Here is a 26,036-nt window from a genome sequence, read left to right as displayed (position 1 = left end):
AAACCAGCATCCGCACTCTATCCTTCCCCTGCCCCTTACGTGTGCATGTAAATTTCTCTAAAGTCTTCTACGTGAACAGCCAAGGGAGCAAATGCTGCCTCTCTCTCCCCTTTCCAGAGCTGATAGCAATGACAAAAGGTATAAATTCCCAACTTTCAGGGAAAGTTTAAGGAGCAAATAACAAAATGCAGTGTCACTATAGGAAACACATACAAAAGACTTTCCCAAAGGAAATACTTTGATAAGAAGTAATCACACATGTCATTTTTGTGTCCACAGTCAAGAGTCAGCAGTCAGGGAAATCCTCAGATACTAATGGAGGTGCAGTTCATGTGTGGTCCTTCTCCCAGTGTGCTACACCACTAGTTAATGTAGATGCACCTACTGAGACCAGCCTAAATCCCAGTGGGAACCACTGTCACAGGCATGATAAAATGAACTGAATAGTAGCATGAACAGCTCTTAAAACAAAGATGACATGCAAACTGGCATACATCAAACTCACACTCATTATCTGATGTCTAATACAACACATGTATTTCTGACAGACTGGATTCCCTTTAGAAACAAACTGGTTTGGTCAGATTATTTTGAGAGTACTGTGAATTCTCCTTACTTAGCCCAGAGACGAATTCACGGAAGTTGATGAGCAAGTCTCCATTTTCATCAAGAAGCCTGAATAAGCGCGCAGCTAATACATCTGAATGAGTTCCACAGGCCCAAGGAAAAAGCAGAGCAAACATCCCCTTGAATTGCTCAAAGTCAATACGGTACTGCTCCAGATAAGGAAGGCTGGGATCATGCCGGTCAACAGCATTGCTGTTTCCTCCCCAGTAGCAGCTGGTCAGATGTTCTGCCTGAACAGAAGGCAAATGGTGTGAGATTGCTGTCATCACTGTAAACAACTCGTCACTATCAATGATGAAAAAAAATCCAAATAACTCATACATACACACACAGGCTTTCTTAGAACAACACAGGACTATTTCTATCTACCTAGCCCTTGCATTTCTGCAGGAGGTTTTGCCTCTAAACAGCTCAAAACCACAACCTTCTACAAAAAAAAGAGCATAAAGCAAAATTTTTTCTGCCTCTCAGGCAGATGAAACGTGAAATACCTGTTTTGAACAGAGCACTATGCAGTTGTGACTTGCATATGTACACAGGCTTGTTGTGCTTAGTAACACCCTTCAACCTCACCATGCCATCAAGTCAGAAAGAGGGCTTTCTTGAAATCTTAATTTCAGAGCATATGAAAATAGCTGTTTATTTGAAAATTTTTTTGTTGGACTGTAGAGTCTCAAAACTACTGTATAAAGTCCTACTTTTTGAGTCTTACTGAAGTCAGTGAAAGTTCTGGAGCTGATTTCAGTAGAATTTAATACAAAACAATTCAGAAGCTTAGAGAAAGAGATCCTAGCACAGCACAGTGATCAAATAGAGCTGACTGTCTGACTTGGTCTCACTGCTTCCATGGAAGACTGAAAGAATGCACTGCAGGATTTGGACAACTAAGACCTGACATTACAGATGGGAAATTCAAAGGAAAGAAATTCTTCATAGTGTACCAAAAAATCTCTGTTTTAACAAAACAGAGGAAGAAGGTATTTTGTTTTAAGGCACTGTGTATGGAGGTGAAGCTAAACTATTTTAACTGTTCACATTTAAATTTGTGGATCTAATAGGATTGCTGTACAAGCAGCTTACAAAGACATCACTTCGTGACACTAAATTTCCATGTAATATAGGATGCATTAAAGCATTAACAATAGCAAAACCCAGCTATTGTGATATGGAAGTATTAACTGCATGAAATAATAGAATAAAGGTATTTCTGTGCTAAATTCCAAAATTTAGGTCAGGTAGTGAGAAACATACATAAGTTTTGAAGACTCATCAAAGTCTCTATATAGTCACTTTTTCGTTATAATAGTTTTCATCAGTATATTCATTTTTCGTATGGACAAGTGATTTGGTGAATTACTTAATTCCTGAGCTTTTAAAAACTGGTTGGATTTTTTCTTTGTATTTTCAATAATATAGCAACTAATTCAAGTTTGTATTAAGATCATAGAATCATAGAATGGTTTGTGTTGGAAGGAACCTTTACAGGTCATCTAGTCCAACCCCCAACAGTATATCTGACAGTAAGTAACTCAGACGTAATCTGGTCTTTATAAGACAAACAGTCCCATATCATATATAAATGTTTGCATTTCCTGCAGGCACATTAATTATCTTATCTTCACTAGGCTTTACCTTGAAAAGAGCATACAGTTCCTCCAGCTCATCGATAGAGAAAGAAGTCTCTGTCACAATAGTTCGTACCTTTTGAAACATAACATGAACAGTTACATTTTTGAAATCCATGTCTCAGTGAAAAGCTAATTTAATTTAAGAAACTGACTGACCTTAATCTTTGCCAAGAACATTATTTCAGTACTTACCACATTGCGCTTTGTAGTATCTTCAAGGGTTTGGATGACTTTCAGCCTTTGTTTGAATCTCATTTGTTCAATTAAATCTGCTCGGATACTTCCAAATTTCTTAAAAGATAAAAAGGAGGACACAATAGCCTGTGCATTAATATTTGGAATACATAGCTTCCTTTTAAAGTGATTAAGAAATTGATTTAGTTACATGATATACCACAAATGGTGTATTTAAAGAACTGCTATTAAGGCATTAAGGCATTTCTCTAACACATGACAAAGTTATGAATACCTTACGAATATATCACTAGATACTGTTTTTCCCAATAACTTATCTTCATTTAATTTGAAAGGTCCTTATTAAGTTACAAATCCTCACATTTTAACCCATAACCTCAGTAGTTATAGATTTATTCCTTGGCAAATCTCTATGACTAGATTATTTCACAACTCCTTCTGCAGCATTTTATTTCAGCTTGTCCTGGAATATCTCTTAATTGCAACAGATAGAGAAGATATTTAGATCAACTGGATCTCCAAGAGCTGAGACAGTATAGCAGGCCATATGTTCATGAGGATCTGAAACTGAGCATCAAGAATGCACCTTCCATCAGGAAGAAGATTCTCTACAGTGTCTAAGTCTTATTTTCAGAAGATTTTTTTCACAATGCACATAACTCTCAGGAAGCTCCTGCATATACTACAGAAGCATCCTAGGGGAAAACCTATTAGGAACAATATTCCCTGTTTTCATATGCAGAGGAAGGTCTAATTCCTAAGATTTCTTTCTGTGACGTATAGAAGAAGTTTTTTGACATCCAGAAAACACTTGTAACATATTTAGAAATGCACAGATGACCAGCAGGAACAATGATGCCAGATATCAAGTATGCCACATGTAAAAATAAAGGGGGTGGCAAGATATGCTTTCATACAGGATGGATTTATATTTCCTGTGCAAGTGTAACTATATAAGCAGGTCATAATTTGCTAGCACATCTTTGTGTGATCAAATTAACACTAAAACTGTGATACTACTTGCACCTTTATCACTTATCTTGGTAGTAAAAATATGTTTCATATACTTGGAATATTTTGCAAATAAAGAAGTATTTGAGAAAATTGAATCTAAATAAACATCCATGAATATCAAGCATCACAGAGGTCACAAAACCTTGAAAAGAGAGGTTTTCTGTGTCTCTGAGGCCACATCTATTCCAGTAATCAGGGCTTATTCTCTGGACTGAAGGCCAAATAAGATGGTTTGTACACACTCATACAATTAAAACTCATGTAGCCTGCAGAAAAGGAAGGCTGCACGTAATTACCTTCTGGGAATGGTCCCTTGCCCATGTTAACTTTCAAATCATACAAGCATACAAAGTTCCACTGATGATAGAAAGGTCTTCTGAAATCATATAGATTTTACTAACATTTCAGTTAGGAAAAGCACGAAAAAGCTTAGATAAGAATTAACCTTTTTTGAATTACAAGTTCAGCCTTTTGTTTGTAAATCACTTTTTGGTTGTGGGTTGTTCTCCTTTGATGCAAAACAGCTCCAATTAAAAGTTCTGGTTAAAGGAAAAAGAAGGACTAACCCTCTCCCCTGCAACATTTCAGACTTCTGAGACAAGTCTATATTTCTTTTATGTTCTTTCAGTTTCAAGCAAAGTCAAACTACAGAGTATCAAATTCCTCTGTAAAGCAAAGCTAGCGTGGGTTGGCAAGTTCCTGTTAAGAAATCCTATCCTACCTCATAGGAAGACCTAATCAGTCTGAAGATATCCACCTCAGGATAAGGCTCTACATCATCACTGAGCAGTGAGTGAAGATGAGGAATGGGTGGAAGAGTGCTGTCCTTATTAGTAATGCTGTCCAAATATCTGGTGGGAAGAAAAAAAAAAAGATACGAGAAATCCAAGATTCATTTGTACTCCCCTCTCTTCTGAGGGTTAATAGAATAAGGGTTACATACAGATTATTACATGTAAAAATGATCAAGCCACTCTCTAAAAATGAATTACATGATTTTTGACATCAGTAATTTGCCAAATCCAAACACTGCTTTTTCCTCAAGGAGAGCTAAGGTAACTTCGGTAATTTAATTATTTTTATCAAGAAACAGCTCAAATATAGCTAGTCATGTACAAGTGGCTTACTGAACAGGTTTGTTACTTCTGGCTGCTTGAACATGCTAAGGGAACTATGACACCATGGTCAGTGTGCTTCGGTCTACAATACCCCCCTGTCCTACTACTGCCCAACTTCACTGCAAGAGGCTTTAAAGTCTTCTTCCTCCCACCAGTGCAGCTGCTGTAGGTTCTCTGTCTTCTACCCTGCAGCTGCAGAACACTTAAATCATCAGCAAGCACTGAGGCTTACTTCAGAGAAAACACAACCACAGCCATCTTTAATCCCAGAGAAATTAAAAACAGACTTACTAAAAAAATACCAAAGATTCAGCAGCATCTGGAAAACTAAACACTACTACCACACATGAGGAAATCAGAGGTTGCACACAGCAGTATTAGTTTGTATTAAATTACCAAATTCAGTCTATTTACTAGCCTCCTTTTTCACCAAAATTTATTAATTCAGGAGTCTACCTAATTCTTCTCTTTAGTCCATTCCCAAAACAACTTCTCTTGAGATCAAGGCTTTTTCTTAGTAGCATTTAAAACATAACAGGCAAAAGCTAAAGTAACAAAAACCATGTAATCAGCTAAAATAATAAACCAAAGTAAGTTTCTATAACCAGGTTTGGGAAGTTTATTGGAATGTCTTGAAAGAAGACTTTATATCTTGTTGGTCATTTAACAATACTTTAAGATAATATAAAGAGAGTACCTTACATGGGTGAAAAGGGACTATAAGCGTATAAAAGACTTACATATATTGTACTGGTTTAAATTGAGTATTTCAGCATAGCAAAACACAAATCAGGAAAGGAAGCAAAAAGAAAAATAAAACGAAGAGGCTTTATTTTCTGTAATAAATACCTTCCCAAGACTGTCATGGCTTCTCCATCATCTTTACAGTTAAGCAGCTTGTCTACATTAGCATCGAGGACAGCGAGCGCTAATTGAAATATCACCTTTATTCCTTCACAGAAGAAACAATCCACAACCACCACTGCACTCTCAAATGGCATTACACTGAGGAAAAGAGTGAGGAACCAGGACAGAGAAATGGTGGATATTACACCCAAGTCCTGCATGCAGTCATAAAGCTGTGGAACATAGTCGCGAGCCAACTCTTCAAACACACCCTGATCCACCAATGCTCCTGTTGAAAATAAGTAAGGTTGGATGTCCATCAGTCTGGGAGCAACTGAACACCACATCATCATTTAAGGCAGAAAACTATACATACATATATTCTATATATAAAAATACAAAACCTAAGAATATTCTACATGATTCTTACACACATTTTCTCACTTTCAGATAAATAACAGATTCTATTCCACTACTGAGCTGTAGTGTACAAAATTAACTGTAATAAGGGTTTTTTTGTTTTAATTATACACTTCATAAGAGCTAACAAAGGACAAATTTGGTCTAGCACCTACAGAAGTTACACAATGGCTTAATACTTACCATTACTAACAGAATAATACTTCTCAGCATCACCTACTTGAGGAGGCCAAGGTGACTATGAGGGTTTAGGATTTATTTTAAGAGAACCCTTGTGTTATACATACCTTTGCCACAACATCAGCGTCAGTCATAATTCAGGAAGAATAATTTCTAAGGCTGAATGAGTATCTCAGGCATTTGTGAGCTACAGTAAAGACAGCTGCCATGATAAACTGAAGAGCCATTCACTTCCACATACACAAGGAAACTGTCAGCTGACAACAATAGCTTTCAGATACTGTTGCTCTTGAAAAAGCCAGAAGTGAACAGGCACAAAGGCTTCTACTACAAATTGCCAAAGCTCCTGTTTCCACCTTACCTTAATTAGGCAACTGGCTCATCTAAAATTCAAACTTTAGCCTCCTCTTTTGTATGTACCTTGTTTAAGCCCACTTCAGAATACCATCTAACCCAAGGTAAGTGAAAACTATTAACTATCACAGTATCTGTTTAGGGAATTGCTTCTACGCTCCCGAGCATGCAGTCTTGCTACAAGCATTCACAACTGTATCTATGCCACACACACATCTACACATATGCTTGTTTCAATACAAGTAATACCAATTTATTTGGTTACTACTTTTACTATAATTTTAGAAAATTTCCCCATAACATACCAACAACTCTTGTGTTGTAGTAGTCAGGCAGCATACGTTCACACAGAGCCACCAGCAACCAGAAAGCTTCCTCTTCTTTTGCATAAAGGAGGAGTACTGAAGTGACAATATTCATAGCCTAAAAGGAAATAAGTATTTATTCAATATATAGCACAGTAACTGGGCAGATAAGTGGTTACTATAGCTAGTAAATTAGCTAGTAAATCTCCCCTTGTAGAATCCAAACTGCTCAAGTATTTTCTTGTAGATACAACACACAGTGTTTTCCAAGTGCTCGAAGGAAGGCTGAAGAAAGACTCAAATAAATCACAAAAATTACTGGGAGTTTTTTTGAGGGGGATTTTGTGTTGGCTTTTTCTTTTTTTAAGAAAAAAAGCTAAAATCAAGATTTCTTTTCATAATCAAGGGCCTACTCTGGTCTGCAAGCATCCAGTTTCATTGCTGCTGACATTCTGCCAATAGGTCCTCTTGGGGAACCTGTGTCTGATACAGACAAAATGCCTCCTACAGCACTGATGATGGCCACTGCTGTGTCACCCTTCGCAGAGGCAGTCTGCACTCTTCATGGTTTCTGCTCCTATGAAAGTGTCAAGAGACAACATCTGCGAGCTGAGGAAACTGTCTGGAACAGTGTCAGTCATGAAAAAACAAGAGTACAGTGAAACAAATCTCTCACTGTTGCTCACTTTCCACGTTTGACTCTGCAAACAGTTTTTTATGGCCTGTTTCATGCCATTTCAAATATCACAGCAACATACAATCTCTGAATTGTATGCTTACAGCCTTTGACTAGACCTCTGTTAGTCTGAAGAAATGAAGTTCTTCTCAAGTTTGCCTCCTGAGGAATTAGCTGTTCATTTCAGAACCTGTAACATTTTAAGACTCCAGCTTGATCATTACCTGTTTGAAACAGGAACTATGCTTTCAACTGAAACTCAGAACAGCATTACAACTCTGTCAAAGTCTATGCTATTCCCTTTTATCTTGTCTACCATGTATGAAATACTTCAGTGCCTGAATTCCCAGTGTAACTGTGAATCAGCATTCTAAATGCCACAGACCAAATCTCAAGGCTATTAACAATTACTGTGAAAGCTTTAGGAATCAGAAACACAGTGCCTTTCCACTCTTCCTCTGTTAAACAATCTTTACAGAAAGTTATTGTAGCTATTACTTAGTATTATATCTGTTATTAAATAATTTATGTTGGTATCTGCTAAAATTCTTTGCACTTTCACTTACTCATGTTTTATCTAGGAGTCTTAACAGTCAGACATTAATCAGACTTCTTAATACTCATTCATTCAGGCTCCCTTTTTGCAAGAAGAGGCAGGAAGGCAAAAAAGGGGCCCAAGTAATAAGTAAAAGTTACATAGCAATAAAGAGTTATTTGGGACCAGATACTGAAGTGACCTGAATCACAAGCATAAGAACATCAAAACCATGCACTGGTCAGCATTAACCCTACCAGTACATGGTGATCATGCACAGTGATAAGATATCTTTCTAGGGTGCTTTATTGTTTCCTTGGTTTTAGTTTTGCTTTGAATGACTGAATGACATAATTGAAAAAAGTAAAGGAGGTTCTAGAGGTTTATTATGACTAATGTATTGAATAAGTAGGTGAAAATTCAAGGCTGAATAACTAAAGGTGAAGGTTTTTTTCTGCTTAAAAGAACCCATCTTCAGCATCCATTTGTCATTTGCTATAGATGCACTTCAGGACAGCTCTGTATTCATCCTCTGGCCAGTCTCTAGATTTATAGGCAGAAAATATGCTTACAGAAAACTATGCACATCCATTGCTAATACTCATGTTAAAGCAGGTCCTTATGTCAAATCTCTCTGATCTCAGCATTACTGCAATTATGCAGCACTGAGGCTTTACCTCACAGCATTATATGCATATCAGTATACTTTACATGGCCAAATACTCAAGTGTACATGACTGAAGAAATGGGAATATAAGGAAGGAACTGGAATTCCAGAAATTGAAAGAGTGCCAAGGTATTTCAATTACCTGACAGTATCCTATGTTTGGATTTCTAAAAGCATAAGCTGTCAAGACTCTCCTTAGAGCAGCAATACCCATCTCGTTCTGGAACGCGGGGTGTTCTGGAAGGGAGCGGTGCAGATCCCTCTCTATCTCTTCTGTAGCGAGGTTATATTTCCCCATCGATTTCTCCACTAGGTCCTCATAATAGCCAGGATGAGTGGCCATTTCATTAATTGCCCCTGGGAGTGGAAGAACAGTTATTAAAACTAGAATTAAAAAAGCAAGGGTTAGCAGAGACAGTACGCCAACACAATGATCTTCTGCTATCCTTTCATCTTGAATGACAACAACAAGCACTTTGAAAGCAAATATGAAATGTTACTTTTGTAAAGGTGATTAAAAAAAGAAGGATTGATGCTTAGGTGATTGAGGTATCACCCCTTCTTGTCTTCTCCGGAGGTATGAAGAACAAGCTAGCTGTGCAGTCACACGCTACCATGAGCTCTCTTTGCAGTTTGATGTGGGTTTGATTATCTAAAGTAACTCCAAACATGCCCCTGAGAAAGCTACTTGCCCTGAGGAGGGAGTAGATTATGGTTGGTTGCAGAAAGTATGATATCTCAGCTAAAAGAAAGAGAAAGGAATTTCTAAGCTCTATTCCTGCTTCCAAAAAGGACTGTCACCTTTGGCAGGACACTCAGCTGGTCTTAAAGATACTATCGTATACTCACAGAGTTGTTATGAGATTTCACTGCTGACTTCAGAAGTTCTCTGGAAATTAAAATCTCAGCACCAAAGGAAACCGAGCGTCAGTAGCACAAAGTAACACACATAGAAAATACTAATTATACATACAGTATGAAAATTGGCCCAAACTACCTATTAATTAGACATAGGATAGACCTGTGCATTCCTGTGTATATTTTCTGGAAACATTTGTTTAACACCCAGCAACAAAGAGATTACATAAAAATTAAGCATTATTAGGGAAGAAACAGAAAACAAACCAGAAAGCATCATTAGGTCATCAGATAGAGTCCCTGGTGTGCTCATATCCTAAATGGTGTAAGTAGCTGTGGTTAACTATGTCAGGGACGGACAGAGCTAGAGAAGGCATACAGTAAGCAAAAAGTTATGAAGAAAGGCTGAGATATGGACTGATTTCCATGTCACTAGTAATAAAATGAATAAAATCATTCAGCTTTGGAAGAAGGCCTAGGGGGTCACAGATCTAAAGAATCTTTGATGGCACAGAAGATAGACAGAAATATTTTCTCACCTTTTTCACAGACTGGAAGTGGCTAACAACATAAAGTAACTTTTTTTTTAATTTTTGGGAAAAAAAAGATAGTCGTTCCATACAACATGTTTAAACTTTAGAATTCCTTGCAAAAACTTGCTGTGGAGGCCAAAAGCTTAATTGGATTCAGAAATTATTAAACAAATGGAAAGTAGGCCTGCTGGTGGTTGTTGAACATCTAAAAGTCCCTAGACTGCTGGCTTCTGGTAACAGAGTGTGTATTCTGCTTTTTTGTATTGTTCCCTAATTATTTGAGCCTATTTGAGAAAGTGTATTTATTGATCTAAACAGAACTTTTGTCTAAACCAGTGTGGTGCCTGCTAACAATCACAGCCTTACTTGCTCCAAATATTTCTGGATGCTTATTTTTTGCATGTTTAAATATCTTTGAAATCCTTTCTTCCCTCATGCTTTTGCTTATATCCCAGTCACATTCAAATGAATACTTACCTGAAAATAGTAGCCAAAGTTCCCCTCTCATGCTTTCTGGAATGCCCTTCAGCACAAGGTCTCTGGTTTTCTCAGTACGATACATACAAACTCCTTGGCCATATTCAGCAAAGTGAATCTTCCAGGCCTGTTCCTTCAAAAACTCTTTAGCCTAAAAGCAAAGAAAAGCAAGCATAAAGATGCAACTTCTCTTGCTTACACTCTGCCTCACTGAATGGGCTTCTTATTGGGCTGCCTCCTCCCATTTCTTAGTTTCTATTTCAATACACCTTGCTGTTAAAAAAATATCATTGAAGTAGTTGCACTTAAGAGCAGGCATAAAATCTCTCCTTGATTTATATTCAATTTTGCTTTTTAATGTAGTGAAGTTGTTTGTATCAGTACAACGACAGCACATTCAACGCTTCATTTCTGTGAAAAATATTGCCTCTTAGCTCTCTATGGCAGAATGAAACTCTTATGGGCCAGAAACAGGTATTCTAAAGGAAATAAAATTTAACAACATTTTCAGTCAGCTACAGCACTCTGACATGTATTTTACCAGCTTGGGGTTGAATTCCTCAGGTGACCTCCGCCGATACATGGTCATTAAAGCTTGAGTTGCTGTTGGAATGCCGTTGTCATTGAGATTGAACTGTCGCTCTCCCTCCGACTCAGAGCTGAGGCTTTTATGAGGGCTGGCAGAAATTATACTGCTTGATCTTGTAAACACCTGTATAAAACAGTCACAAGCAATACTGACATGGGCTGAGCCAGAGTCTGGACTTTTTACGTCATTTTACTTCAAAATTTATACATGCTAACATTTAATACAAACTGAGTGAATTAAGCCACCCAGATACATTCACAGAGTGAGCATATGACAGCAGAACCTAAACCAGTATAGAATATGAAAAGGTTTCCAGTTTTTCTATAGCTCGCCTGCCCAAGAAAAGTAATCAAATCCTACAATTAGAAGTGCTAAGATAGTGTTAACTTTAAGTAGCCCCAGGCAATTAAACCAGCTCCCTTGGTCTCCTGTCATCATCATAGGACTGCTGGCTCCCCAGGTGGCTCCTTGACTGTCTAGAATGTAAAATTTATATATAATATATCACAGAATCACAGAATCTTAGGAGTTGGAAGGGACCTCAAAAGATCATCCAGTCCAACCCCCCTGCCAGAGCAGGATCACCTAGACTAGGTTACCCAGGAACACATCCCGGAGGGCATTCAATGTCTCCAGAGGAGCCTCCACAACCTCTCTGGGCAGCCTGGTCCAGTGCTCTGTCACCCTTACAGTAAAAAAGTTTTTCCTCATGTTCAGATTGAACCTCCTATGTTCCAGCTTGCACCCATTGCCCCTTGTCCTGTCATTGGCTGTCACTGAGAAGAGCCTGGCTCCTTCCTCCTGACACTCGCCCTTTACAAATTTATAAACATGAATGAGGTCACCCCTCAGTCTCCTCTTCTCCAAGCTAAAGAGACCCAGCTTCCTCAGCCGCTCCTCATAAGGGAGATGCTCCACCCCCTCAATCATCTTTGTGGCTCTGCACTGCACCCTTTCAAGCAATTCATATATGTTTATATAGACATACACAAAAGAAACCATTTTGTTTCCCTCACTAAAAATAAATGTTCTACAGAAAATTCAATGCTGTCAGATTCGTATTTGGAAGAAAAAGCAGTCATATTACTAAATGTAGTAATAATTCTTGCCGTTATTAATTTGCTTTCATAATTCAGTAGGTAGACTAGTAAATTCATTTAGAACAAAATGTAAGACAAAGTTTTAGCATTATATATATATGCATACGTGCTTTGGTATACAACTAGTACAAGACACTGATCATATCTCAACCATCATCAAAGCAAGTAAAAAACTGACTTTTAAGATTTACATGGCAAAGGGTAGGCCCATGCAGTACAACACCTCTAAAGTATGGCTTAGTACAGACACAGTACTGCTAAACTTTGCTGGCTTTTACAGATGAGATGAGGCTGTAGTATCACCCATTTAAATCATATATAAAAAACCTAGGAATTCAGCAGAAGTCTTGATATTCAAAATGGCTGAGAAAAGTTTATCTAATCCTGTGTTTTAAGAACCATTTACTCTGCATAGGTAAATAAGGAGGCAGCTCAGAACAGGACCATCTGATGTCTAGGATTTTTTGGTTTTGTTAATTCAAATGTTTCAAAGTTCAGTAGCAGTGCACATGCAAACTTGCTCAGCTCAGACATCCTTTTCTGAAGAATCAGATTTAGCAGTTAAAGTCTTGAATAAAAAGAGTTTCATGTTAACTGATAATTTCTTCAAATAAATAAAACTTCACGACTGTATTTTGATTTGGACAAGCTGATAGATACTAAACAGTATTATTAAATTACCCAGTTAATTATGACAGTTTCCAACAAGATACACTGTAATTTCAGAATGTGGCAGCAGAAGATAGAGTAGCTCTTCCACAGTAGCGATGATTTCACTTAGGTCTAACATAAGAAAAATAGATATACTAATCACAACATTTGAACTACTCAGCTTAAGGAAGCTAGAGGCATTAACACAAAAGAGGTAACATTTCTGTGTGCAAAGGTTTAGCTTTATGAAATACTAAAAGCTTTTGCTGGCTTCTCTCTCTCTCCACAAGTAAAAATCCCCTTCTTTGAGTAAATGATTCACATTCCTCCACATACCTCATCATCTGAGCTGATAGAGCTTCCAGAAATATTTTTTTCCAAGTATATTTTTGAAGTGGTTTGTTGCAGAAAGTCCGAGATCCTCTGTACAAGAAAGTCTCTGTCTTTCAAGTTGGCAAAGAGGAATGTCATTCTGTTTTTCGTGCTGATTGATAACGGGCTGGGCAGCACACTGGAGCTGTCTGCCTTTTCCACTATTGTCACCTACAGAGAAGCAGTAGCTACAGCTTAAGATCGTCAATTAATCGAATTCCTTGGTCTAAGACGCCATCCTAGTACAAAAAAACCATGCCCCTTCCTTCCTTATAGTGAATTATCATCGACATCTCTCTGCTGGAAAACAGGATTTGGATACAAGGACTCACAAGTTTGATAGATGGAGACTGTCATCCCTCAAACAACTGGCTTCAGTACCTTCCTCAGTAAATTCTCCAGCAAAACTCCTTGGCACTGCTCTGTTTATTTTCCTCTGGCTTTATTTGAAGCTAAACAGTACAACAACATTTCTTCTATGGGACACAGATCTACAGGCTTTTTGTAGGACCTCCAAGTCCCTCTTCTGCTTCCCAACACCAGTAACAGACTGAATCATCAGAGGCTTTGGCTTATTTTTATTGCCATTATATCTGAATAAGCCACTTTTTGGTTAGCATTCCTGTTCTACTATATTATAGTTTCATACTGTGGTAACAACTGTCACTGCAATTGTATTTTCAAGGTACGCTTTCAAGAAAACTGCAACAAAGGGAAACTAATCTCATGTCTCTCCTTACATCTAACCCTGACGTAAGGATGCAGAAAACCCTAACCCTGAGACTGGTCTTCAACTGTTAGTGAAATCGTCACTGATATAACTGAACTGCAACCTGTAAACAGTACTCACACCAGTCTGCTGAGTATAGGGCATGAATTTCCTGGGCTATCACAAAGAATAGTCAGGGATGTGTCATACACTGAGGATGAATTATAGAACAGCTGTGTGTACTAAGCATTATTGTTTATTAGTCTTAAATACAAATAAACCAATCAAGTTTGTGCAGTTCATACACTGAAAAAAACACAAAGCATCATTGTAAGCACTTTTAACCATGGCTTTTATGACTTTAAACAATTTCCTAGGTTATGAAAACTGTCTTACTGCCTGCAGAATAGAAGAGGGTACATTTCAGTTTACCAGGACATTTACTTTTGCTTTTTTTTTAAAGTTTGTTGTTTGTTTTTTTTTAAATAGAGCTCAATGTTAAGACATTAGTGCAATAATACTAATATTTCTCTAGCTAAAACGGTAAGATAACTGTTTTTCAAACAACATTTTATTTGAAGATATATTTAAAATCTGCATTGCACAGCTCAGGTGATAAATCACTTCTCTATCCTTCCAACTTAATTTTAATTTTCTATTAACTACAGAGAATCTATTAGTTCATTAACTTAAAGGACCTTCACTAATAGCATATACAAATAGCTAAAAAGTGTTCTTATGTATGTTATTTTTCTGTTCCACTTAAAAGTTCTTTGAGCATAAACAGCACCAAAGAAAGTTCTAGAGGCACAGGACAGTCGTTATAGCAAGCATGCTCTGCTATAATGAGAACCAATATCCACTTATTTCGTATTCGAGTAGAGACACACACATATCTGATGTGCTGATCTTGGAGACTGCACTCACTGGGTTCAGTGAGCAGCGACTCACAGCCACTGGAAATCATCTTTTCTAACTATCGTTTCTGAATCAAAGCTTTGTTATTGTCTCCTCTGTCAGAGCATCTCCAGGATATCACTGAATATTGGAATTAGGTTAGGGTTTGACAGAAAGGTGATAGAAAGGGTTAGTGTGTTAGAAAGGTTGCTTTTAATTATTAAGGGTACTGATCCGCTGTTCCAAGTGCTGCTGCTACCCTGTGTTCTCCTTGCTAGTGCTGAGGCTTTACCTGTTCACATAAAAGCACCTATTCCTTTGGCTATTTCTCTTAAAGCTTTAGAGCTGCTTTGAATCGACGCTGCCGCAGCTGTGGTTCTCAAAGGCAGCTGCTGCATCTGCATCCAGGAAAAGAGACCCTGTTAAAAGCTGATCTGGTTCTCCTCCTCCACCACTTTACCTGGAGGACTGTTTTTCCTTTGGAGTTCCAGACAACAGTGCAACCATAATCAAATGTCTCTTCTCAAATAACCAAAGTCATTGCAACACGCTGTGGAAAAGCTGTACCTCAAGGTTTCCAAAGAAATACCATTTGTTTTAATGATTTATGGGGGAAAATAGTGCCTTGAAATATTCCATAGTTCTTCAGACAACCAAACTGTCCTTGGTTACATCAGCTTTGCTACTGCTTCCAAGACTTACTTTACACTTTTTACCATCAACCCATAAATAAACTCATGAAAAAACCTCCCTAACATCTTTTTTCGTTACATCAAGCTTAAATTCTTTTTACCGAACACCTGCTTTAAGCAACCAGCTTTAAAAAGGGGAGCACACCAACTTGTAAAATGCTTATAAATACTTTCCATTACAGAAATAAATGATTGCAAGTGTGTGTTGAAGAGAGAATTCAAATATTTAGAATTACGAATCTTTTTATGTCTGACAAAAGCATATCTTATCTGACAGAATCTTTAATAGAAGTTCAACTCATCAATCTGGGAAGCCTTATTGTCTGTCCCCTCCCTATGAGGCACAAAAAAATGTACTGTGGGGCGGTAAATCAGAGTATCAATTATGGGAGAGGAAGGACTCACAAGGGTTGAAAACAGTGACAGGGAAAACTATCTGTGAATTTTAGTAGCAGGAACTTAGAACTAAGATACACAGTCATTAGATATCAGAACACATCAGAATAGTATGCTCACAAGAGATTAAAGGGATGAAAAGAGATTTTCTCCAATAATGAAAAAACCCCCAAACATTAAAGCCAGGATGCAACTTCCAATAGGATATTGCTTTATTATTTACCTTATCAATTTACAAATACAAATATTTACCTCTCGAAGAGGGATAATAAGACTGCACAAGTTCTCTTCTTTACTAGTAAAGCAAATGTAGTTTGTAGAAACAAACATCTGACCCAAAATATGCATTTTGTTGAATGGAGTCCAGAGAGTACAGTCTGTGTGTCCATCTAATTTCTCATCCTTGGGAAGTCGGAACAATGCACGGTATCTCTCACTCTTTGCTCTAGCGTCAAGATCCCTAAAAAAAAAAATCAACCAACCAACCCACAGAAAGCTGTGTTCAGAATTACGTAATATATTTCAAGATATATTTCATACAAATAATTGCAAGACACCTGCAACATACAACTCAGTTAAGGATTAATTGTACAGCAAAACAGTGGAAATAGTTTGCATATAGGGCAATAGTTTGCAGTATAGTCTCTCCTGCTGTAAGATTCTAAAACTGCATTAAAAAAATTCTGCCACAAATTACTTAGGTACATTGATCCTAACATCTCAGAGGGGAGAGATTAGGTCATCTTTTCATATTCAGCCCTACTTTCTGAGAATATATACACTTAGTCCATTTATTATGAAATAGCACAGAACCCCATGTAATATTACACAAAAAATGCTTCTTTGAGGTTTATTTATTTACATGATGGAATCTTTAGGGCAAGAGTTTGTTAATAATTTCAAGACTTAGTCTGATAATGCATCCAGTGCAAAACACCAATAAGTAGAAAGACAAACCTAAGTGATATAATGCACATCAGATGTCACTAAGTAATGAGAAATATTAACAAGCACTTGTTACAATTCTGTATGGTTCACTAACATGAACAACAGATAAAATGATGAAAAAATTAACAAGAAACTATCAAATTGCAGTATAATATCTATAAAAGCAGCAGAAATATTTTCCAGACTATTTTTCATCCCTTATAATTTTAGGCCATACTTTGTACCTCTGCTACCTAAGTTCTAGATAGAACTTAGATAGAATCATCTAGAGTCACTTTTAAATTCCAGTTACGGGACCAAGTTTGAATGTTAGGCACATTTCTTAGCAACACTTAAATTGCTTTACTACCTTCCCCTGGTAACATAAAAGGGCCTTACAACAGATAACTCAGGCAGCCAGTGTCAACAGACATGTTAAAGAGCTTCTGAGCAAGTAAGAATTCTGCTGGAATAGATAATTTCTTGTGGAGTAAGAGTAAATGGCAGCAACAATAGAAAGCTTTTGGACAAAATACAGCAAGGAAAAGGACTGAGGAGAAACAAATGACTAAGAGCCAGTGGAACCTACCGCTTCAGTGCTGATACTTTTTTGGGGGATTTCTTTTTCAGTTTGGGTAATGACCTGTCTTGTTCAAATCCTTCATTATCCAAGAGCTGTCGCATAGCTATATTGGCAAGCTGTTCCATCAGTTTAAATGTCTCGCTGATATTAAGGAATACTGAGAAGAAATGTTCACTTGACCTTGTGCTCACTTTGATCATATCAGGGAAGAGCAGTGTAGCATTCTTCTCAAGTTGAGTGATATCAACCCAGCGGATAACTAACTTTGCTGAACAGAAGCAAAAACAAACAAACAAAAAAAGATTCAGTACAAAAAGTAGTATATTCAAACCCATTTATTTTCCTCTTCCTAGAAAACTTATTTAGCTGAAATGCTCTCGCATCTTGAAAAGTTGGGGGACAGCATAAATAGACCAAACTTGTAGAAACAAACTATGATCACCTGACAAACAGCAGATTAAAGAGTTTATATATCATTTACTTCTGTACAGAACACCATATACAAAGACTACAGTTAGGTAGTCTAAAAGAACACCATATACAAAGACTAAAGTTAGGTGGGCTAACATAAGTTATCATTGCCACAGCACCTGCTCAGGCTCTCATGCTCTCTCAGGCCTGCATTATTTATATACATTAAAAAGTCTAAAATATTACAGTAATGGCAGATCCTTATATTTTCTTTCAGCACTGCTACAAGTTTAGAATACTGTCCTGAAAATGAGGAATAAATCTCCATTTATTTTTGTTAAAATATAATTAAAATCCAGTCATTCACTAGGTTATGAACCCATAACCACGTGCTGCAGACTTGCTCACTTCATACTCAAAGGGAGAATTAACTCACTTCAGGGCAGACTGGCTGCATCCACACTATGTAGCTCATGATTCTGGGTCTCCTCTGAGCCCTTTGTGATGCTCTGGTGTTACACAAAAGTAAACGTGGCATCTGAGGTTGCAAAGTCTGCCATAGTAGTAGCGGAGGGACTGTAGAGTAGAACAAGCCAAAACTGGTGTGATCTCATACCTATTCCCTTTTGGGCACAGTCCCTGAAGTAAATCATGCCTCTAAATGATGCCCAAGTACTGTTTTACAGACAACTAGTTTGAGAAATATAAAACAAACGTAGGACCAAGTGCTCAGTTAAGCAGCATGACAATCAGGAGATTGCTCCCTGTTCCTCTTTTCTTCAGCAGCATCTGCACTCCCAGCAGTTCAGCAGGTGAAGAGTAACAAACTACAGAAGATTTCCTAACAATTGAGACATACAGACCACCATTCCACTGTAAAACATACCTTCCCGGCCCATGAGAAAAGAGTAAAAGCAAAGGTGATTAATGCTGAGATACACCCAGCCCTGACGGGGAACCTTCCCCTTCCAGTAACTGCAGGAGTAGTAGTTCACTAATTTCTCTTCTTCTGGCATCCCAAATAGCTTGTGAAACTTCACTATGGCTTCCTTAAATTTTTCTGTATCATCATCCTCTTTGATGCCATTGATTTTGTTGTACTCAGCAATGATGCCCTAGTAGGGAGTGAAAGAAGTACATAGCATGTTATTTGCCATCAGGTATCAGATATCCTTACTACCACTGCTGTCTGGGCCAGTGATCACAACAGTTATCGCAATGTCAAAAATGTCTTTGCTTATCCCTTATTCTTTTGCTTATATAGTTATTAACTTCATTCAAGGCTGTCTTTCTGATGACCTTGCTCCCTAGCATTCCTATGTCAAAAGTAATCAAACACCAACCACTTGCCAGGTGCCCTGTTTTACTTTAACCAGCCTACCTCAAATACTCTTAACTCTGCAAAGCACCTAGGATTTGTAAAAGTTTCCCCTTCCATGTAAATACATGGGAGACAGGGGTAGGATTTCACCAGAAAATTTTCTTCTAAAAAGAAGGAAAAAAAGTCAAAGGAAAGAAGGATCTGTTATTATCAAACAACTTTTATTACTCCTCTTAGTGGATCTTGAGCAAAAGAGAAGAGCAAGGGGAAATATCTTCTATTAGACTGACTGGCAGGATGGAAAAATCATTCATACTTTCAAGTGTAGAAGACCTTCATTAAATTTGAAGTGGCAGCAGTCTGGTGAAAAGCTGTGTTTTGGTACCTCAAAGAGTACAATTCCTTCTGTTCTATACTGAAGGAAGGTCTACTCGCTTATGTTCCCATCTCTTATAGACCTTCTCTCTATTGCCTTCTATTGTAAAGTTATAAAAAGGAAAGTTACTTCTTGCCTTCAAATTTGTCCATTTACATGGAAAGCAGAGTATAAGACAGCAAACCATCATTCATACGTAATATTTGTCCAAATCTAAAAAGTAACAATTTCCTTAAAAGATTATATTTCGCAAGACAAATGTCTTCTCGCATGAGGTGTTTCCAGGATCACCTACAGCCCTCAGACCTGATCCACTAGTAAAATACAAACAACTTGGGGATTCTTAAGACAGCTGACTTACTACATGATGTGTTAAAAATTAAAATGAGACAAAGTCAATGCTTAGAATACATACTAAGTAAGTACAGTAATTTTACTTACAATCAACCTTTTATCACAATATTTACTTTTAGATAGTTCTTAGTGTGGATAAAGTACTTTTTATCAGCAGAGCTACTATCTCCCCTATAAGGAGAAAAAGAAATTCTGCTAAAGCCAACCAGAAAACCCTAAACAAAACTAAAACCAATCAAGCAGCAACTGCCAACACCTATATGAAGTGCAAATGCCAACACTACAGGATTTAACTACACAGAAGAGGGTAAGAAGACATTACACAACAATGTGAAAAAAAATTAAAGCTCTGCACTGAAAAAGCAGTTACATAGAAAACTGTCAAAGTTTAAGACAGAAGCAACAGTGCAAATTATTTTAGCACATATGTTTGAAGTCCTGTCTCTCTCATTATATAATTTTAATTTTTTTTATTCACACTACTGTAGTTATGTGCACTACTCTCAGTTTCCCTAATTTTTTTACGCACATGTTGCTACTTTGAATCTGGTTTTCCTTCAAAAACGTGGAGCAGCCTGGGGACTACTAGGTCAAATTTGTTTAGAATTCACATCAGTCTTCCTTCCACAGTCACATTTATCATTAGCAACATTTATAATAATATACTTAACTACCTGTATTTTTCCTCTGACAAATGTATTTATGTCATTCTCATTTTCAAAGATTGAAAGAGTTTGCAGCAAATTCTGTTCAAGCCATTCCCAGTGTTCAGTGATTTCCTTCCTTGAGCAACCTGTACATATATATATAAAAAAAACACAACAAACCCAAAAAAGTCACAAAATAAATAATTCACCAACAGCAATGTCCTCTTAATCATAAACAAAAGACTCTAATAAAACTCATCAGTAACTGGAGATGCAACATTTCACTAGATACTATGTCCCTGGAAATTCCAAAATTTTCTCTCATAATCTTTAATTTCGTAATAAATAGGTAACAATCTTCAAGTAGCACAAGCTACTTATCACAGTATCATGAAACAATGATAAAATTACAAGAGTAAAAGCTGCAGAGGATCTTTTTTTTTTCCCTGACAAGTCAATTAAAATGTCTCTTCCTCATAAGAACAGGGCTGAAAGACCACTAAGAATGCTGTATCTTTTTAGAGGGGGAGGGTTGTCAGAGGTGGTTTACTTTCAACAATGTAAGAATAAACTAAAACTTTGGTGACTCCAGTTTGCTAAGGAGACCAAAAAGGGTCAAGTGATCTCACTTAATACTGAGGAATCAGCACACATGTAGCCTGTAAAGTAGTACAGAACAAGGATGAAAAAGCTTCTTGTATCAACTAGAGTTTATATATGCAATTTTTTGCTTCTGATTTACTTAAGATGGATTGTAGTAAATGTAACTTTCATTTTGAGCCCTTGTTCTCAACATCCTGCAGAATAAAGTTGTTGGCACTCTTCAGGATCTCTGTGCACACCCTGAAGGAAGAATAAATTCAGGCACTCACAAAAAAAATGTTCCCCCCAAAAAATTATGTTGAGGGAATTATGTCAAAATTGGGACTTTTAAGTAAGTATTTTCAGGAAAAAAATATTATGTGCTCACACACGAACATCTGCACCTGAAGCTTGATTAAATACATCAGTCCAGGTAGGAAACAGCATCAATACTAAGTCAATTTTTGGTGTAAATCACAGATTTGGTTCATTTTACTCAAAGCTAGCAAGTAAATATACCTACCTGCTAACTAATGCTTACAGAACCCAATAAAGAAAAGCTGCTCATGTGAACCAGCTGTTAGAAAGAGGTTAAATTTCAACAAGCTGTTGCTAGTAACTTCTTTAGCTTCAATATAGGCACAAATTGACACATTTATGCATGTGTTTCCATGGTTCATAGACGATTCATAGAAGAACCCAATGCAACCACCCTGAACACATACCAAACAAATGTTTTCCTTATTGCTCAGCAACAAACAATGGGGAAAAATAGTCTTTCGACAGAATACAATCAGAGCTTTACACAACTCCAATGAAAGCAACAGAACACAACATTCTGTGCAACTTCCAGGAGAATGTCACAATTCTAGCTGTGTGGATATGTAAATCATGTTGCAGAATAGCCTGTATATGTAACCAATATTTCAGAACCACAAGTGATCAGCACTGAAGCTTCTCCTTAAAACTACTGGATGTAACCAGACCTTTCTGGAACTCAGGAGTGTTCTGAAGACTAATTTATTTCTTCTTGGCTTTTACACTGTTCTAAAAAGCATAGATGAAATACATGAGCTATGTTTATAAAACTAGGCTGTCATCAGAACAATCATCTTTAGAAGAGCAGTGACAAGCAGTGCAGACACACTATAACGATGAACTACTTATTAAAGCTGTCTTATTTTTTGTTTGTAGTTCATTAATTACTTTTCATCACTTCTCAAGAAACAGCTTTGGTTGATTATCCTCAATCTGTAACATCCCATCTCATTGTTTCCATTGCTTTTTGTCTCCACTGTCTTACTGTTTACTCACCCAGACAGTCTCCTCTACAGCGGATCACACAATCGGGCCAAAACCTGTCCCCAAGTTATCAGCAGTTTATCATTGTGGTCTAGATGTCTGTATTGTTCATATTACTTTTAAATTAAGCAATACCTCTAACACTCAGGGAAGGGAAAAAAAACCCCATTTAACAGTCAAACCACTGCACTTTGGAATACAGTGCTCTCAAGACTGGTAGGAAATAAAAAGGAAAATAGCCACAACGCATACAGTAGGCTTCTAATCACTCTTTCTCTTCTCTAAATGGTGTGCTTAGCTTATGGTGTGCTCCATGGCTGAAACCGTGTAATGTTGGTCAGCATCCCTGGTAGACTGTGCTGTTCTTCTCAATCTTCAGGCAGAAAACTGATCAGTGTGTTACACAGAAGTTTGGGAGCTAAGGGAGGTCCAGACCTGAGGAGCTGGAAGAAGGATTCACAGTGCTGGAGAGAGGATGAGAATCTACCAGGGCAATCACCTGGCAGGTGGAATGGAGTAACAGCACGAGCAACATGAGAACATTTCTAGGTGTCAGGGTTAGGTTTCTAGCACCTGGTCTGGTTTGTCTAAGGTAAGAGGTGAAAGTACAGAGGGAATACAACAGAGTTCAGGACTGAGAAGAAAATTAACAAGTCCTATAAACATGCTTTCAAGCACACTCAGAAGTATAATCTCAGTATTGTTTCTGTTGGTGACTGAGGAATAGGAAGGGCTTAGCTTGAGTCAGCTGATGAGGCTGTCATGTCCCATCTTCTCTCCCAAGTACTTACTTGAGATGCTTCTTAGTCAGCCTGAACTGCTGCTGCTAACAGAATGCACTGCCTAAATTTGTTCTTGCCGGTAACAGCTGGTTCAGGAGTGGACTGGCAAAAACCTCAATTTGTGCAGAGAGGAAGGTGAAGATAGTTATAGCAAACTCAACAGCACTCTAACCGAAACTTGTAGCTTTGTCAACCAAAGCATATGGCCTTTTCTGAAAACCTTTTCCTAGGCATGCAATAAAATTTCAGTATTAGTACTTAAAAATAATCCATAATCCATTTTTTTCAAATGCAAAATACACATTTAGAAACTTCTATGGAATGCATATAACTACTTTTACAACAAGAAAAAAAACCACTACAGCGATGGTTCTGTACCTAAAAACCACACAAAGCCACAGTAAGAATGTTTGATTTTATAGGTGGAGAAGGATATAAAAAACAATTGTTCATTTCCCAACAGATCTTGGACATATCATCATTTCCCCCCCTTAAATTAAGCACTAGCAGATTTAGGGGAGAGGGAGAAATGACACTGACATGGGGCACAGCTTCAAGGTTGTATAGATAAATAATTGGCTCTCTGTAAAATTTTACCTCATTGGAAGAGCCACACTGTTCTCCTCAGGGGACAAGACTAAGCTAGCACTAAGTCTTATAATTTAACAAAAATAATTAGGCAAACTGACCAGCTAGATATTAAGAGACTAAAAATTCAAGAAATACTCCACAAAATGGAAACACAGATACAGACATTAACTGCTTTGTTATCAATTTCAATTAGTGCCAGCATTCATAACTGAAGAGTGTGTTTATTAAAACTTGCTTAAATGTAAACAGGGAACCATATTTTTACATTTAAACAGCAGTATCAAATAAGAGAAACATAACCCTCACAGTTCAGCAGCAGCATAATTTTCTACACATAGGGTACATTTGCTTATTCTGGTGCCGTAACTCATCTGCCTTCAATTTTGTGCCTCTGGTTATATGAGGACACACAGTGTAGGTATAAAATTATAGTAATTATCTATAGGTGTCATGCAAAAAAACTGCAAATGCACTTAAAGAAAAGTCACATGGCCTATTTCCAAAGTCTTAAGCATTTATTTCTGAGTAAGTGCATAGTATGAGTGTCTTTGAAGAAACACTATTTTGTGGAGAGCTCGATAAGTTATTTTCTTTGGAAGGGAGTCTGTCTTCTTGCAGCTGTGATACCAATGAAAGTAGCAAGAAATACCTGTGCTAAGGCGAGCTATTAAAAAACTTCCTCTTCGATTCAGAACATGACACAGCTCTGATATTGCCTTTGTCAGACACACAAATCATATGCTCATAAGAACAGAGCCTGCTTTGAACTGCTAAAATTATTAGATCTATGGCAAACCTTCATCTATTCCTTCTCTTTTTCCCTTCCTGAAGGAAGATTTGTCTGGAGGAAAAGTCATCCAAATAATCTCAACATCAAATTTTACTGGGGGAATGGGCACAGATGAGAAGGCACCATTATGCCAGAAGAAGCCTACAGCTTCACTAACCAGTATTTTTGGATGTTGGGCAGCACTGGGGGTGCTGGAATTTACCAGTCTATTAAAGAGATGACAGACGTGTGTGCGTTTCTCATTTGTCCTCTTTCTCAATTTTCTTTCAAATGAACAGAGTTCTGGCTGCTGCCTTCAAAAGTTTCCATTTTCTAAGACTGAAAAGAGATACTATCAATCTGAGGATCTGACCTTACAAGCTTGGCTAATCAAAGCTAAATAACCCTGACCTTCCCATTCAGCTTCAGACACTATTTTCAGAGCTGGCAAACAGAACCAGAGTCTAACATTGCTTTCTGCTACTTGCAATAGGTACCTGACCACAGTAGTACACATTAAGTATTTACAGGATCTGTTGCACGCAAAATATCAACTTCATTGATTTCACCAACTACAACAGGGACAGAAAAAACAGTCTTACAGTTAGATCTGTCAAAGTTGAACCCTTAAAGACCAAAACCCTTAAGAGCTGCTGCATGTATGTAAAAACACACACCACTGTATTTACCTCTATAATTGAGCTACCCTCTGGCTAAATTTTTAAGCACAGTATTTAGAAGGACGACACACTGTCTGAAATAAAAGTTCAGGAGGTAGGTAGTATTTATCTAGGTAGTATTTATCCTAGAGGAGACTGAGCTCCCTATCCAGGAAATGCCATACCAATATTCAGTACTTAAGTGAGAGCTAGATTCCATTTCATGGAAGCCAGGTATCCAGTCTGGGTAATGTGGGGACTATAACCCAGGTACTCCTCCTACCATTCTCTATATCAATACTTCATCACCCAGGAATGCTGCACTTTAGAAGTGCTGTAGGAGTGAGCCATGGGAGTGGAGAAGAGCATGCAAGGAGGAGGGATGGATACGAGACTGCTTGTCTGGGAACATTTTTGGGAGATGAAGGGTGGGAATAACAGAGGCTTCTGCCCCTGCTCCATGGCTATTTCTGGTTTTACTCAGTCCCTGTGCACAGCACATACGCACAGTCTGGCATTTGAGGTCTGAATATTAGCAGCCTTGGAGCTTCTTAATTTAACCACTAGAGTGAGTTCTCACCCTGACCCATTTATTTGTCCTGAAATGACTGTGTTCAGCAGGCAGGATGCTCTAATAGTTATATGGCACAGTACCCAGGAAGAATAAAAATCCACATGTGAGTATGTTTGTCCTTACCACAGGCAATGGTCCAATAGACCAAGGAGTCTGGTGCTTGGTAGAGGATTCGATACGGTGCTACTCTGGCACTGGAGTCCAACACCACATCAAGAGTGCCCACAAGGAGACCTATGGAACAGGAAATTCCGATGAGTACAGAGTGATGGATCAGCCGAGACCCCACAGGATCTGCATCAGCACTCCACTCTTCCAT

General features: G+C 37.8%; 1 protein-coding gene across 1 annotated transcript; it reads right to left on the bottom strand.

The window, feature by feature from the left end:
* Positions 1-372: 372 nt before the first annotated feature.
* On the bottom strand, positions 373-26,036 carry TBC1D9 (TBC1 domain family, member 9 (with GRAM domain)). Its single transcript, XM_010187591.1, has 15 exons — positions 25,841-26,036; positions 20,486-20,604; positions 18,647-18,875; positions 17,356-17,617; positions 16,092-16,299; positions 13,110-13,316; positions 10,975-11,145; positions 10,434-10,584; positions 8,708-8,922; positions 6,688-6,805; positions 5,432-5,717; positions 4,186-4,315; positions 2,448-2,546; positions 2,260-2,328; positions 373-857 (listed from the first exon to the last, which is right to left on the bottom strand). Exons 1-15 carry the CDS (start codon positions 26,034-26,036, stop codon positions 561-563), a joined length of 2,757 nt encoding a protein of 918 aa, XP_010185893.1. The 3' UTR covers positions 373-560.

Source organism: Mesitornis unicolor, unplaced genomic scaffold, assembly GCF_000695765.1.
Source record: "Mesitornis unicolor isolate BGI_N332 unplaced genomic scaffold, ASM69576v1 scaffold44476, whole genome shotgun sequence".
NCBI classification, from domain to species: Eukaryota; Metazoa; Chordata; class Aves; order Mesitornithiformes; family Mesitornithidae; genus Mesitornis; species Mesitornis unicolor.
The sequence above is the reverse complement of the archived record's forward strand: the minus strand, read 5'-3'. Positions and strand labels throughout refer to the sequence as shown.